This window comes from Malaclemys terrapin, chromosome 4 (assembly GCF_027887155.1).
Source record: "Malaclemys terrapin pileata isolate rMalTer1 chromosome 4, rMalTer1.hap1, whole genome shotgun sequence".
In the NCBI taxonomy this organism is placed as follows: Eukaryota; Metazoa; Chordata; order Testudines; family Emydidae; genus Malaclemys; species Malaclemys terrapin.
The window spans coordinates 88,560,496-88,576,447 of record NC_071508.1 but is presented as its reverse complement, the minus strand read 5'-3'; the positions used below and the strand labels follow the sequence as shown (position 1 = coordinate 88,576,447).

At 46.3% G+C, this 15,952-nt stretch overlaps 1 protein-coding gene across 6 annotated transcripts in view; it reads right to left on the bottom strand.

The window, feature by feature from the left end:
- RGS6 (regulator of G protein signaling 6) overlaps window positions 1-15,952 on the bottom strand; it is a 516,863-nt gene that overhangs the window by 50,356 nt on the left and 450,555 nt on the right. For all 6 annotated transcript variants that reach the window (XM_054028464.1, XM_054028466.1, XM_054028465.1 and 3 more), the window contains one exon: window positions 12,872-13,058. In XM_054028464.1, the coding sequence (XP_053884439.1) occupies window positions 12,872-13,058 (187 nt within the window). The remainder of the gene's footprint in view (window positions 1-12,871; window positions 13,059-15,952) is intronic.

Here is a 15,952-nt window from a genome sequence, read left to right as displayed (position 1 = left end):
GATAAGTGGAGAACACATGCTGGGTCTATGGGTAGATTTATGCTATTCACAAGTTATTGCAAAGTATCATATATGTTTGTATGCTCTGACTATAGATCTCAGATCAGATTTTGGCTTCAGAAGTTGTATGTTGAGTCATCATGGAGGAGCTGCTATTGTTTGTGGCACAGGAAGCTAGTATGCCCAGTAATCTGCAGACCACTGTTCCTTGGGGAAATGCTGTGTGGACAAACACATTGGCCAGTGTACTTCTCATCTCATTCTCACGCGCTTTGGAGAGATCCTATATTACTGAATGTACAAGGTGGGAGCTCGTTCCTTATGACCTCTTCCTAACCCTTGTGCAGTACTGGAAGGGAGTCAATCATTGAGGTCTCATCCTGCAGAAAGACAATAGTTTGACAAAGGCTGTCATTTTAGACTTCATGACAATATGTCACTTATGATGAAGTGGTGAGATTTCAAGTCCATCGGTCCAGTCACAAAATATGGATATTAAACAACAAATTCAAAATTAAAATCATTTCAAAACCATGAACTACTTCAAGATTTGTAGCATGCACATACATTGTTTTTAAAAGAGCCAGGGAACTGAAAGAATTAGTTGTTGAATACCTTCTACTATGCAGAATCCTGGCTGATATCTTTTGTCTTCTGCTTCTACAGTAACAGGGACTGAAATCTAACCCTTCACCTTCACTTTCCTGATTTTCACTATTTGCTACATATACTTAATCGTTCCCCTGAAGATGATCCCCCATTAGATTCATGATGTTTGGTGATAGGCTGCTCAGTGAAATCCACAGGGAATTTATTCATCTTTTAGTCTGTATATTAATGTAAGCTTAACAGACAGACATACATGGTGAGGGTTCTGGGGAGAGCTATACTTCTGCAATCACAATACGGGTAGAGAAATTGGAGAGAAATGGAAGGAAGTGTTGCCCCCTACAGCCCAAAGGAGCTGGACACAGCCAAAGGAGCAGGGGAGAACACTCCACCTGGTTTGTGCACAGTCTCTTCCAAGGAAGGATATCACAAAAAGTTTAATAACTGAGAATGTTAATTAGGAAAACAGTGTAGTTTGGCGATAGCAGCAAAAGACTGAGTCAGGACTCCTGAGTTCTGTTCCATGCTTTGTCATTAACTTGCTCTGTGACCATGACCAATCTCTGAACTTCTCTGTACTGGCTCAGTTTCCCCATCTGAAGACTGGGGATAATACTACTTACTTTCCTATACAGGAGTGAGTGTGTATGTGGGCTGGGTACATGAGTGGAGGTTGAAAAACATGAATTGTTTGGAAAGTGCCTTGAGGGTTTTGGACAAAAGACATTGCAGTTCTGCAAAGGTTTATTATTTTTAAACTTTCCTTTCTTCCAATCATTTCTACTCAAGACCCATCAAAAAGAGATCTGTCTACTGAATGGGCAACATGCAATACGCTGCCCTTCATCTGCTTGCTTCATTTCTTCCTTGCGTGAAAACACCAAAAAAACCAACATATGTGTGTGTGTGTGTGTGTGTGTGTGTGTATATATATATACACACACACACACACACACACACACACACACACACACACACACACACACACACACACACACACACACACTTTCATTTTCCCTTCTTCCTGAAAGAGAGAACCTCTGAGAGAGCCCACCCCACACTTGGAGAACATCTCCATTAACCCATTAAATGTATGCTTTTCATGTCTGAGTTCAACATGGTCCTAACATTATTACGGTAATAGTCTCAGCTAAAGATGGAATCAAAATGAAAGCCTGATTGTTTGAAAATTTTGTAGATGTTCCTATCTCTATAATGTGCCAGAACAAACTGGATCCAAATTTGGGGCTGCTGAGATCTGGACTTGGATCCAAACATCACGGGGCCAGGTGCATCTCTAGTCTGAGCAGCATGGAGTTTGGCACAATGATCTATCTCTGCTTTGGAATTAAGTATCTGAGCAGTACAGTTAAACCCTTAATTTAGCTGGGATTAGAACTGAATTTCCCTAAATCATCTCCATAGTAAACAATAGCTGATTACCTCAGGTAATTGAACATAAATCTAAAATACCTGTTTGGTTTATCAAACCAGAAAACAAACAACAAAAAAAGTCCAACTAATCATACACAAAAGAAACCTCAAGGGCAACTATGTGGCACGCTCTATTAAAGTATGCATGGCTCCAGAATCTACCAGGAAATGTCCTACAACCAAGCATTAATATCAGGAAATGCAGTACATTCTTGTGATATTGGTTCACAATGCCATGGCCTGTGAGACTGGACCATAGATCAATGGCTCTCTGAAGGCTAGAGGACATTTCAACTGGCTAGGAACCTAATGCAAATTTGAAAAATAAAATAAAATGGAGTTTATAAAAAAAAACAAAAAAACCCAAAAGAATGTCAGGAGAAAGCAGAGCTTGTGCGTCACATAACTGAGCCCCTATTTCTACCTCAAGTAAGAAATGGGTTGGTGATCAGCAGCTTCATTTGCAGAAGGGGGATGTTTGGATACACTGCTACCAATTTACTTTCCAGAGCTGACCCTGGCAGTGTCATGTCTTGAGGCCTCACACTGGTTGCTCAGTGATGCTGATACCTGTTCTGAGAGTTTAGAACTTGCTACGTGGTGCACTGGTTTAATTGAGCTGACCTTTCCCCATGGTGCCCTTGTATTAAAATCTGCTTTAGTCCCAAGTGAACACTGTTTTGATCATTATAATCTTTTGCTTAGTGGACAGTTGTCTAAGAGCAGAAAATAATCATTTAAATTGGCAGTGTTTCCTCCAGAGGAGCTCAGGATTGGAATAACAAAAGATGCTGCAGATCAAGGTTGAGGAGCATTAGCATAGCTGTGTATATCGGGGACCAGGGCCAGATGAGCAATGTGGGTTGTGCAGATGAAGGAGCTGCACTTGTAAAAGTATCAGGGTGGGAGTGGGGAGCTGGGCTCAGGAGTGGAATAGCATAGAACAGGCCTAGACAGGACTTAAGTGTACTGGCAAAGATGGATGGAGGACTGGGATGTGACTGGAATAGCAAGAGGTGCTACAAGGCAGGATGGATGGCATAAACAGAGCAGTGTGGGAATACATGACTAAAATATCAGAGGGGGGTGGGGGAGCTTTGCAGGGCCGGATTGAGTCATGTTAGCAAAGCTGGGTGCGGGAAAGGTGGCAAAATACTTACTCGTGCATAAATCTATCTTATTGGGACCACTGTAATGAACACTAAATTTATCTAAAATTTAGATCTGATTATAAATACTCCAAAATTCAAGGATGTTTGGATCTAAGATTTTTGTTCAGCTCAGTATAAAGTTAGGGGTCATTAGCAAAATTCAACCCCCCTGAAAATGGGGGTAGGGGTGGGACTTGGATCAAGAGATTTTACCTGGGGGTCATCTACAATGCTTTCTTAACCTCCCCTTGTTGATCTGTGTGGTTGTAATTTTTCTGTACAAGTTCTTAGTTCAGGGAAGCTATGTTCTGTAAAGTGTTGTGTACATTTAGAGTGTTATATAAATGAATTATAACAATAATATGCTATAGTTTGAATTTTTGGTTCTCATGTGTTCAGTAGTTTGAAGCACATTTTGTCATATTCCTTTTATTCCTATGCCAACATTCCTTCCCAGTTTTTCCAGTGTGCTAGTGTGCTGCTGGCATTCTGTACGGATGCCATCTCATAATTCAGCATACAGGCAAGATTCTACTCCATGGTCACTTTTCCTATTTTCTTAATTCAGATATAGTGTTTGTCTTTTCTCAGCTGAGCCAACCCTCTCTTCCCTCTTAGAGCATCTCTAAGTCGCTGGCATTTAATGAATGCACTGTTTGGTAAACTGAATTTGTCTCTCCTTATATCAGAACTTTCACATTGTTTTATTCGGTCCCCTATCTTGCGTAATTTTAACATAGCAGTCACATTTCTGCCTCCCTGCCATTGGTATATTTTGACTGATTATGTCTGGCTCACACCACAGGAATGTGATATGTTGAACTCTCATGGGATCTTGGTGCCTGTACACTGAGATAATGGAAGGTGCCCACAACATGCCAGGGCTTTGGAGCCAGCCAACACAGTCTCACAAGGGGGCAATGCTGACCAAGGAAGGGATGTAGTTAGGGTGCTCAGGATACGCTATGTGGAGCCTACACTGACGAAGCTCCAATTGAGCCCATACCATACCTTAAAGCAGCCATCTTCAGACAGAGCCCCTGTGAAAGCTGCAAGTGCAAAGAGAATCTGCCGTTCTCCAGGGTGAATCCATGGTAGCTCCAATATTCTAGTTTTCCACTAGGCATATGGCATTTATGTTACCTCCTATGTCTGTTTTTTCTCATTATTTAGCCTCATTAGTTAATTTGCCAATTAACTCAGAAATTAGTGGTATGGCTTCTGAGGGCTATGAACTATTAGAAGTCACCTACAGTGCACAAGCAGATAACTTGGATACAGGATCCCCATGAACTCACTCTGAATTCTATCTTTGTTTTTGATTTGATCTCCAACTAGAATACAGGAGATTACAGGACAGCAGCTCTGACTCATTGAATCTCTTGGTCATGGGAATATTTGCATTAACTGCAACAGAAAGTGGGGGAATCAAAATCTATCAGAAGGTGACCACATTTAACTAAAACTTGTCTTAAGAACTCCCATTTGATTTTATTAGCTCCCTTTGGGCAGCAATTAAAATGGAAATTGATCAGTCCAAGTCTAGATTTTCTGCCACCTTCTTCCAATTAAAAGTTTATTGAAAGCAAGATGGACTTCTTAACAATAATTCTACTTATTTTAATTATTTTCTTTGGCACTCACTCTTGTCGTGTCTGTAATCACTTTGGGCTATATTTTCCCATCACAATTTCTCCTGCTTAAAGGGAATCTGCAGGTGACACAGAGATACCACCAAGTTTGGCTCCAGGCACCAGCACACCAAGCGCGTGCCTGGGGTGGTAAGCCGCGGGGGGCGGCCTGCTGGTCGCCATGAGGGCGGCAATCAGGCTGCCTTTGGTGGCATGCCTGCCGGTCCCGTGGCTTCGGCTGCAATTTGGCGGCGGGTATGCCGAAGGCACGGGACTGGCGGACCTCCCGCAGGCATGCCGCCGAATCCACGTTACCAGCGGACCTCCCGCAGTCATGCCGCTGAAAGCCGCCTGACTACTGTGCTTGGGGCAGCAAAATACACAGTCGCCCCTGGATACCACAGCTCCTGGTAACCTGTTTTGGGGTATGGCTGAGGAAAAAAGGTATGCACTGTTAATCCCCTGCCATAAAAACTGCTTTCAGGCTGCTTTAATTTATGCTGGGGACTGCCTTGGAACCTTTGCACACACCCCTTCTGACTCGTGACCAAGATACAGAGGAATAAAGCATTTGATTCAAGTTTGAAGATTCCTCTCCCAACCTTATAAAAAGCACTACTCTATAGTCATGGTCCAAAATACATCGCAGCTGACAGAGTGTTAGTGCAGCATTTTGGAGCATCACTTTACAATGCTGATTTTTTTAAATAAGGGCCCATCCATTACATTTGTTGTAGTTCTCACTTTGCCTCTTTGATAGATATCTCTCTCCATTGTTTTCCTGATCTTATTTGCTCTTCCATTTTCCCGTTTTTACTTCTTTATATAATGTCCTTTCAGTGTTTCAAAAGGTTAGACAGTTTTGTTCTAGTCTGCACCATTTTATCATACATTATTTCTTCTCCTAAAGATATTTTCTGTTCACAGTTTATCTGCAAATTTGCCCTGATAAATCTGGAGCCCTTTACTGGAATGATTAATGCAATTTATGGTTCACTCTCCTATCTTTTTTCCAGGGGCATGGTCTGAGAAACATGTTTCCTGTTGGACTATATGGAGTTGCTACAATTGAGTGTAGTGGTTTTTATAAATGGAAGTTATATATACATTACTCTGGGATTTTGATACGACTTCAGTTCTTCGGAGAGCTTCTGACAGGGAGGTATATTCTGTTTGGGGTAGGGAGGTCAGAAAGACTTATTGTACTGTATAGTTTTTTTTCTTCCCTGTTTTGTTTGAGACCTTGTGGAAGTACCTGCAGGGCTAAAACCTGAGACTGTGGTGGTTCTAGGCAACTGAGGCTTCCACATCACCACTGGAAGCTCTGGCTGATTTTCTGCTGTGGGACTCTGTGAAGCTACACACTGCAGGAAGTACCACCCAGAGGGGCCGGAGTGTGCACACCCTATCCCTCTGATTGGCTCATGCCATCAGGGCCGTCTCCAGGCACCAGAGAACGAAGCGGGTGCTTGGCATGGCCAATGGGAAGGGGCGGCACGTCCGGGTCTTCAGCGGCAATATGGCGGCGGGTCCCTCAGTCCCTCTCAGACCGAAGGACCCGCTGCTGAATTGCCGCCGAGAAATGAAGCGGCGCGGTTGAGCTGCCGCTGAAGTGCCACCGATCACTGCCTTTTCTTCCCCCCCCCGCTTCGACACTTGGGACGGCAAAAAAGCCTGAGCCAGCCCAGCATGCCAGTATGTAAACCAGGAAGCCATCACAGGAGCTATCTGAGCAATGACGTAGACTGCCTGCTTGCTTCTGTTCCAGACCTTGCCTTACTGTGAACCTTAGACCTTGACTTGTCCCTGACTCTGCTACTGGCTTCCTGTCTGCAACGTGGTGCCTGACCCTGACTTCCTGGTATCCTGACCTGGCTCGACTCTAGTACTCATCTTCTGACTGCAACTTGGCAGTTGACCAGTGCACACTAGCTGCCCCTGGCCAAGCCCTAACAGTTTGCTCAGACCACCTCTGGGCCCCCCACCCCAATACATTCCCCTCCACAGAGGATGAAAAGGGCAGGCCACCCTCCGACTAGAGGTCCCCAAGGGTCTGGGACCTGCAGGACCAAGTCACCTGCCTGCAAGCAGAGAACCTTGGACTACAGACCCAAGCTACACAGTTTGCCACTGCAGCACAGACCCTGCATGAGCCATTAACCCGGTCACAGGCCCAGGTGATGCTGCTCGCTGCTGAAGAACAAACCCTGCATGAGCAGCTAGCATGCTCTCAGGGAGATGCAGCTATACTACATGCCCGAGCAGACCACCCATCGCCTGAACCAGCATGAGCGATGCTTCTGCCTGAATGGTTTGACAGGGACCATCAGAAATTCTGCAGGTTCCTGAACCAATGTAGGCTGCTCTGTCTACTTTACCCCTGCACATACCCCACAGACCAAAGGTGGGGCTAGTAGTCAGCCTTCTCACCGGCAAAGCACTCAGCTGGGCTTTCCACTGGTTAGAGCAGAAAAGCCCAGGGCTCTCTGGCTGGGACACCTTTCTGCCAGTCTTCTCAACCATCTCCGATGTCCCACACCACATCCGTTCTGCAGACGCTACCCTCCAGAAGCTTTGTCAAGGGCAAGGGTCAGCCATCTCTTACACTGATCACTTCAGATGACTTGCAGATGATGTTGAATGTAATGAGGCAGCCCCACTACACCAGTTCCAATAGGGACTCAGTGAAGATGTAAAAGATTAGCTAGCCCGTGTTGAAAACCCCACCTACCTAGAGCCCTGCACATCAACTCTTGGCTGCGAGAGCAGGAGGAGGAAAGAAAGGATGGCCCAATGCCCCAACATCTGTCTGCTACACCAAAGCCTGTAGAACTGAGTCCTGAACCCAAGCAGGTTGACCTGGATTGCCGACACCTGACCCCAGAGGAGAAAGCTCATTAATGGCCATTGAACCTCTGTTTTTACTGTGGAGCACCAGGATAAGTCCTTACCATCCGTCCAGCTCAGAACTTTATGCTCTGGAACGAACCACTCCTCAACTCTTGAGAAGAAGCTGACCCAGACACCATGGGGTCTCCCCATGTTTCCAGTGCCCCCTGCCACTGCAGTTGTGAGGGAGATGAGGCAGATTCCCCCACAACTGGCGATGATAGACTCTGGCGCTCAGTGGTACAAGTAGAAATCATTTCTTGTTGGTACACTGCGCTCATGGGAGGGACATAAAGGGGGGGGACACATGACCTCAGCACGTGACCCCCCCCACATGACTCCTCCTCATCCCACCCCTAGCCCAGGGCCCCCTCGTGCTCCCCATCCCCTCCCTATGATCCACATGCCTCCCATGTTACCTCGGGGGTGGGGGGTGGGCTCTGTCCTCCTGCTGCTGTGCTGGAGATTTCTGCTGTACAGATCCCAGGCAGGAGTACTTAGGAAACACAGCTGTGTGGTGGGACTGGCGGGGGGGGGGGGGTACAGTAGCACCAGAGGAGTGGCCGGCATAGGGCTTTCCGGAACCGCAGCAGAGAAAGGAGCAGAACATGGGGCCGCTGGACAGCCCCACGCTGGCAGCTCCTCTGGCGTGGCTGCTGTACCGCCCCCAGTCCCGTCCTCCAGCAGGCCTCCTGTATAGAACCCAGGCAGGAGGACTCAGGAGATGCAGCTACATGGAAGGGCTGGGCTCCTCCTGTGTCTTTCTGGTACGTCTATACATTTTCACAGCTATAAATATCTTACTGGTACGGCGTACCATACCACCGTACTTGCATCATTGCTGCGAACTTTATAGACACTAACCCTCCAGATGCCTCTCCAGCCAAAACCCACAGTGGACCTGGTGGAGATGATTGGGTTGCTCCTATCATCAGCACTGATGACCCAAGAGACTGCCTCCCTAGAAGCTGTAGTGGAAGGGAACTGTGAAATAATGTACTCTGTGATCTCATTTTCTCAATAATTTTTGACACTCCTTGGTTAGAGCAACATGACCCATTTATCTCCTGGTGGTGGCAGAGCATTAGATTCTTCTCTGAATACTGTCACCAACCAACCCCCAGTGACCTGCACCCTGGGCCCCAGGGCTGGATGGAAGCCAGAGCCCAGATGACAGACCAGAACCCCAGCCTCCTTGACAAGTCCCAGGACTACCTGGAAACATGCAGATTCACTACACCCACAAAGGGATTATGATTGTCCAAATGACCTACAACCTGGGGCAAATGTGTCCTATGGACTGATATACACCATATAGCCAGGAAGATCTTGCAAAGGGCTTTGTTCTGCAATCTACTTCTCCCACAGGAGCACCAGTCCTCTTTGTGCAAAAAAAGGACGGGTTCGTACATCTCTGCATAGACTATTGTGCATTGAATCAGGTGACTATTCATAACCGGTACCCTCTTCCCCTCATCCTGGAATTGTTGGACTGCTTAAGGACTGCCAGGATTTTCACTAAATTAGATCTTTGAGGGATGTACAATCTAGTGTTCATAAGGCCCAGGGACAAATGGAAGATTGCTCTTTGTACCCAATACGGGCAGGCTGAATATCTAGTAATGCCATTTGGCTTAACCTATGCCCCCACAAAGTTTCAACATTTTGTAAATGATGTGATTAGGAACATCCTAGACCAATACCTGACCATAAGCCTTACTGATATACTGGTGTTTCTGAGAGCCCTGAGTAGCACTACCATCATGGCTGGTCCATCCTTTAGAGGCTATGGATGCATGATTTGTATGCCAAACTACAGAAGTGCACCTTCAACCAGTCCACCATTGAATTTTTGGATTACATTATTTTCCCAAAGGGTATTCAGATGGACCTGCACAACTGGACAACATCCTGGATCCCTTAAGAAATTCAGTGCTTCCTGGACTTTGCAAATTTGTATAAGCAATTCACCACCAATTTCTCTGAACAAATAGCTCCCCCACCCCCCGACTTCCATCCTTCATAAAGCTGTTTGATTCACTTGGTTGCCTGAAGCCCAGTGTGCTTTTGACCAGCCTTCACCATGGCCAAGAAAATGGCACATCCCGATCTGATTTGCCAATAGGCGCCAACTCCGTGGGTGCTCTGGGGCTGGAGCACCTATGGGGAAAAATTGGTGGGTGCTTAACACCCACCGGCAGCTGCCCACCCCGCCCCCTCCCGCCCCAGCTCACCTCCGCCTCTGCCTCCTCCCCTGGGCGCACCGCGTGCCCGCTTTTCCCCACTGGCTCCAAGTGCTTGCGCCGCAAAACAGCTGATTCGTGCGGCAAGCGCTGGGAGGGAGGGGGAACGTGGCGCACTCGGGGAACAGGCAGGGCCAGGGTGAGGATTTGGGGAAGGGGTCCAATAGGGGCAGGAAGGGGGTGAATTTGGGGTGGGGATTTTGGGGAAGGGGTTGGAATGGGGGTGGGGCAGGGGCGGGGAAAGGGTGAAGTCGGGGCGGGGCCAACGGGTGCGAGCACTCACCGGCGCCGGGGAAAGTTGGCACCTATGGACTCGCCCATTTATAATGGAAGCAGATATGTCCAATGTGACAATCAGGGTGGTACTCCTGCAGCGATTTTGACCCCAGCATACCTTCTGCCCCCTTTCCATACCACTCTATGAAAACTCACCCCCCACAGAAATGAGTTATGAAATACTAGACAAGGAGCAACTCACAATCAAAACTGCTTTTGAAAAATGGCGTCACCACCTTTGAGGGAGCTCAGCACCCAGTACAGGTTATTTTACTGACCATAAGAATCTTGCGTACCTCTGCAAAGCCCAAACTTTGACAGTTAAGGTGGGCTTTGTTCTTCCCTCGATTTGAGTTTACAATCTCTTACCACCCAGGAAATTGAAATGGGTAAGCTGAGGTTCTATCACAAAAGGGGGAATACTACTGAGAAAGTGAAGAACTTACCTCTGAGCTCCCTACCTCCTCAAGCCTAGTAAGTTTGTCAATGCTGCAATTCATCAAGACCTGGTCTGCCTCAAAAAAAGACCCATTCACCCAAGGAACATAATCTACTCCCTTAGGGACTAAGATGCACAGCTCTGTGCAGGATGGGACAACATATTTTGAGAGCATATATGTTCCCCCCGGACACCCCTGACTGGAGGTGCTATGACTGTGGTACAGCATTCTGCTGGCAGATCATTTTGGCCACCTTAAGACCTCTGACATGGCTGCCCATTTTTTCTGGTGGCCCCACATACAGGCTGAAGTCCAAGCTTACATGGACTCCTGTGAGTGCTGTGCATGTACCAAAATGCCTGGGACTAGATCTTTTGACACCTTAGTACCCCTAGAGACTCCAGCCAGGTCTTGGTCTGCCATCACCCTAGACTTCATTGAGGAACTATCAGTGTCTGATGGCCACACAGCAGGCTTAACAGTTGTAGACCATCTGACTAAAATGGCCTACTTCATTCCCTGCAACCATCTTTCCTTCGCTGAGACTACTGCCCAACTCCTGAGACCAATCACAGTTCATCTTCTCAGACTTCGAGACCACATAGTTTCAGACCAAGGCCCACAGTTTACCTCTTGCTTCTGGTGCAGAGTGCTCTGGCTACTGGATGTCTGCATAGCTACCTCCCCATGTACCATCCCCAAACAGATGGGCAAACTAAAAGGGTGAACCAAGTACTAGAATACTTTAGATGTTTCATGAACCATCACCAGGATAACTGCTCCATGCTCCTGCCATATGCAGAGTTTTCATATAGCACTGCCAACCAGGCCTCTTCAGGTCAGAGCCCCTTCTTCTCAAATTACAGGTTCCACCCCCACATTCAGCTGGAGTTACCAGCAGCCTCCCTGACCCCTGCCACCACTAACTGGGTCCAACAGATTCATCTTATCCAGAAGGAGCTCAAGAAGCATCTAGTGGTGAAGAAGGCTTACAGGAGGCATGTACACTTTTTGACAACAGGGAGCTCTGGCATTCACAGTAGGCCAGAAGGTGTGGCTTGCTGCAAAAAATCTCCCGACCAGTCGACCCTCCTGAAAACTGGACCACCAGTTCCTGGGCCCCTTCCAGATATGACAACAGATCAATTTGGTTATCTTTAAACTAAAGCTTCTCCAGTCCCCCAAAATACATCCAGTTTTTTATATTTCCATTCTGAAGCCCTATACTAATAATCCCTTCCCCAACCAAACCACACCACCACCAGTCAAAATCCAGGGTCACGAGTAGCTCAAAGTGCATGCCATCCCTGATTCCCAATAGACATGTGGCCACCTGTACTATCTTGTGGACTGGGAAGACTACGGTCCTGAAAAGCACACTGGAGAATGTGCCTCCCTTATCCATGCTCCAGGTGAGGGAATTCCAAAGGACTCACCCCAACAAGTCTGGACCAGCACCACTCTGATGGGGAGCCTGAAGGGGGTCGGGGGGTTGATGTAAGCAACTGTGGGACTAGAACTTGAATCCATGGAGATTCCAGGATCTAACACTTTCACATTGCCACCAGGAGCTCAGACTGGGCTTTTGTGAGGGAACCCTCTGAAGCTAGACACTTCAGGATGTACCACCCAGCGAGACCTGGATGGCAGCCCTCTGATTGGCCTATGCCAGTGTATAAACCAGGAAGCCGTCACAGGGAGCTGTCTGAGCAATGATGCAGACCACCTGCTTGCTTCCACTCCAGACTTTGCCTTACTGTGACCCTTAGGCTTCATCTCTTGACTCATCCCCAACTTCACTATTTGCCTCCTCTCTAACTGTTGTCTGATCCTGACTTCCTGGTATCTTGACCTGGTTCAGCACTGACTCCGCTACTTGCCTCTTGACTCCAACTTGGTAAATGACCCTGCCCATGGCCTGGACCCGACACTTTGCTCCAGCTTAGCACTCTTTGTAGATTTGTCAGTTTAGGAACATCTTTGTTTCCAGTGGAGTATTAGCCTTTTAAAGCCAATAGATTTAGAGAAATACAGTTCACCCTGCCTGAACTGAAATCACTGAAGTCCTTTCCAACTGCACCTCTCTTTTTTCCTTAAAATTAGGTGGATAATGCTGCCATAGTAGAATATAAGGAGTTACCATAAAACTAGCTATTTAATTACTAGTTTTCTACTAGTAATAAAATCAAAATCCAAACCTGGGCATCTTCAAACGTGTATCTCCCCGGATCTTGGACGTTTTGACTTGTTCTCTCATAGCTGTGAGAGTCCAGGTTGATAGGGCTTTGTGCCCCTGGAGCTAGAAACTCTTGCCAGATTTCCTCCACTCTGGTGGCTACATCCTGCAAAGGTTGTCTTTTGAGATCTTGGACAGCCAACCAAAACCTTTTACGGGAAGTAACAAAACAGAGAAGAAAGAGAAAAGAAAAAACTCAGAAATAATGTTGTGGATCAACCTTAGCAGAATCCTGAACCAGTGGGTCCTGGTCCTACACCTACTGGAGTCAATTGCAGAGTCTCCATTTATATACTTGACTAGGAGAGGTCCAACATGCTCTAATCTACACCAATCCATTAAAACATTATGACGGGCGGAAAAGTAACTCTAGAATGTTTCATATTCAAAACGTGCCACTTCCCTGCATGTCTGACCGTATGCATACAAACAGTCTGTCACTCTTATAAGCCCTGCAGGGTCCATACAGCTACAGGAGAATGGATAGTCAAGATCCAGAGTTTCAGAGGAAGGCCAAAGAATACAACTTGGTGAGCTTGGGCTATCACATGACACTGTAAAGAAATAATATTCCTTGCCCAACTCCCTAGCCAGTAGCAGGCCTTTCCTACACACCTGGACTTCTTACATGAGTGAGCTGAGTTTGCACCATTTTCTCTCTTGTTATGATCAGTATCATAATAATAGATTTGTCTCCTGCTCCTCCTTGTTGTTACAAACTCTCTCACCAGACTGAGATACTTAATCCATCTGTGAAACCTGTGAGAGACAGCAGTGGGCTGTGCTACTTAGACCTTTACTCTTGCAGCTTGATTGGCTGACCATTCATGGTCTCCTCCTCTACAGCCCTAGCAACTGGCAAGAAAGAGTAGAGGCAACCAGCCAATTGAAATGACGAACACTGCAAAGATCAACAATTGTGAGGGCCCATAATAAGCATGTACAGTTTATACGGATCATTACAATGAATATTTTTCATTCTCAAGGCAACTGATACTAGCTCATTGCTTAACCCATCTTCATTACAACCCTAAGATTGCAATCTGGTGTGGTCCTCTTTGGACATTATAATGCAGGACAGATACTATATAATGTTCAGGGTCAAACTGTATTTATAAAGCAGGTCCATGAAAGGCCTCAATCCTTAATCTGTAAAAACTTTCTTCTCAGGTTCTGACTGTAGGGGGACAGGGAATGAGGGAAAGTGTGTCAATTCATGGCTAAGACATGTAGAGTAAACAAGAAGCCCCTTAGCCAAATGGTCACACTAAAGGGAGCACAGCCCCCTGGAAAAGAAGCATAGGTCAAGTAGTCTCCCTCCAAACAGCACACATTGGTCAAGCAAGAGCATACAGGGCTGGATTTCCAATTAGGCACAGTAGGCACATGCCTAGGGGCACCTTACCTCTCTAAAACTGGGTGCAACACAAAGGTCAGCTGTAGGCAGGAGAGGCACTGAAGATGCTGTGCCTAGAGGCGCATACAATGTAAATCTGGCCCTGAGTGCATAATGTAAACCTATGCAGGAAGTAGCACCCACACCAAGGCAGTTGGGAGTGTAGCAACAGAGAGGAGCCAGGGCTGAAATAAATAAATAGAAGGTCTGCTGGGTAACATTCAGCAGACACTGAGCAGGAAGTTAGAGGCATGGATTGCCATGGACAAAGGAAGGGCAGGGACAAGCCAACAACAGCATCAGCTTTCTCCTTCTGTTCTTGTCCTATCTGGCTATCATTGGGCGATGGTACTCAGAGGAGCCTGTCTAGGCATGACTTATTATCCTGAACTAATTCACATGAAATGACTGGCTGCCGTTGGTGACTATTTGCTGGGGCTTTTGCAGAACTTTGGTGCACATGGGGCCTAATCCTGTAACCCTGACTTACAATGAGTAATGCTTATATAGATTATTTTATATATATAGTTGCTCTACAGTATGGGAGTATGCTGACAGTGAAATGCACTGGGACCGCACCAAGGCCATTTAGTCAATGTTCTCTAAGTTGGATTTCAGCAATCAGTTTTATAAAATAGGGAGACATTTTTATTTTGGGTTGGCTGTGATGTCCTATGTGTCCTTATTTCCTCTTGCTTCTTTTAAGATGTCCACTTAATTTGTAAGGGTGTCATGCCTATAGCCTATCTTTTCCCCTTAATGTTAAATGAGACTGCAGAAAGCTGCCCAAAAGGGAGTGTATCTGGGGTATGGAGCTGCAGGAAGGTGGTGTGCTAGGGGTAGGATGGAGCAGTGATGCATCAATTCCGAAGAGAGACTGCAGCAGCTGGTGTAACTTAGAGCAGCCTTTAGGCTGCTGAACTGACCCCTGGCTGGAGAAGCCACCTTCCTGCACCCTGATCTCTTTGGCTGAGGGTCTGGTCCTATATTTATAAACTTTATGCTTCCTTCCCTGTATTGTCTCTCCCTAGCCTCCACCTGGAAACTGCTCTCATTTCTGCATTTTAGCTCTGTGGGCAGGAAATGTGCCTTTTTTTACTTGTTTGTGAGGTACCTAGCATGCTCAGGAGCACTTACAAATAAATAAATAAATGCTTCCTCCAGTGCACTGCGTGGGTGTAATGTGTGGGTATATTCTAGGATGAGAGTACAGAAAGGAGCAGGATTTTGATCCCAGTCTCCTGAATGGTTACGTACAATTTGCAACCCAGGCAAATGTGACATAAAAATTATTCTCACTGCTGAAGCAGAAAGAAGTTTTCTCTGTGCCCACAGTAAGTTCAGAAATAGAGTTCTTGTGCCCTCTGGTGGCCAAGAGAAGATTAGAGAAATGAATGTTGAATGTGAAGGCATTTCAACTTCAGTAAAGTTTCAGATTTTCATTACATCATTTGCAGTAAAGAGTGCAATCATCCCAGTAATAAATCTAACTGAAACTTGTAGTACAACTCAGACATCAGCATTGTCTTCTGTTCAGCCCTCCTGTAAATTCACCATAGTATGATTGCATTTTGGTGCAAATGCTAGGGCTGGTCAAAAAATTTGCATATAAACATTTTATTAAATAGAAAATTGGGCTTTCAATTA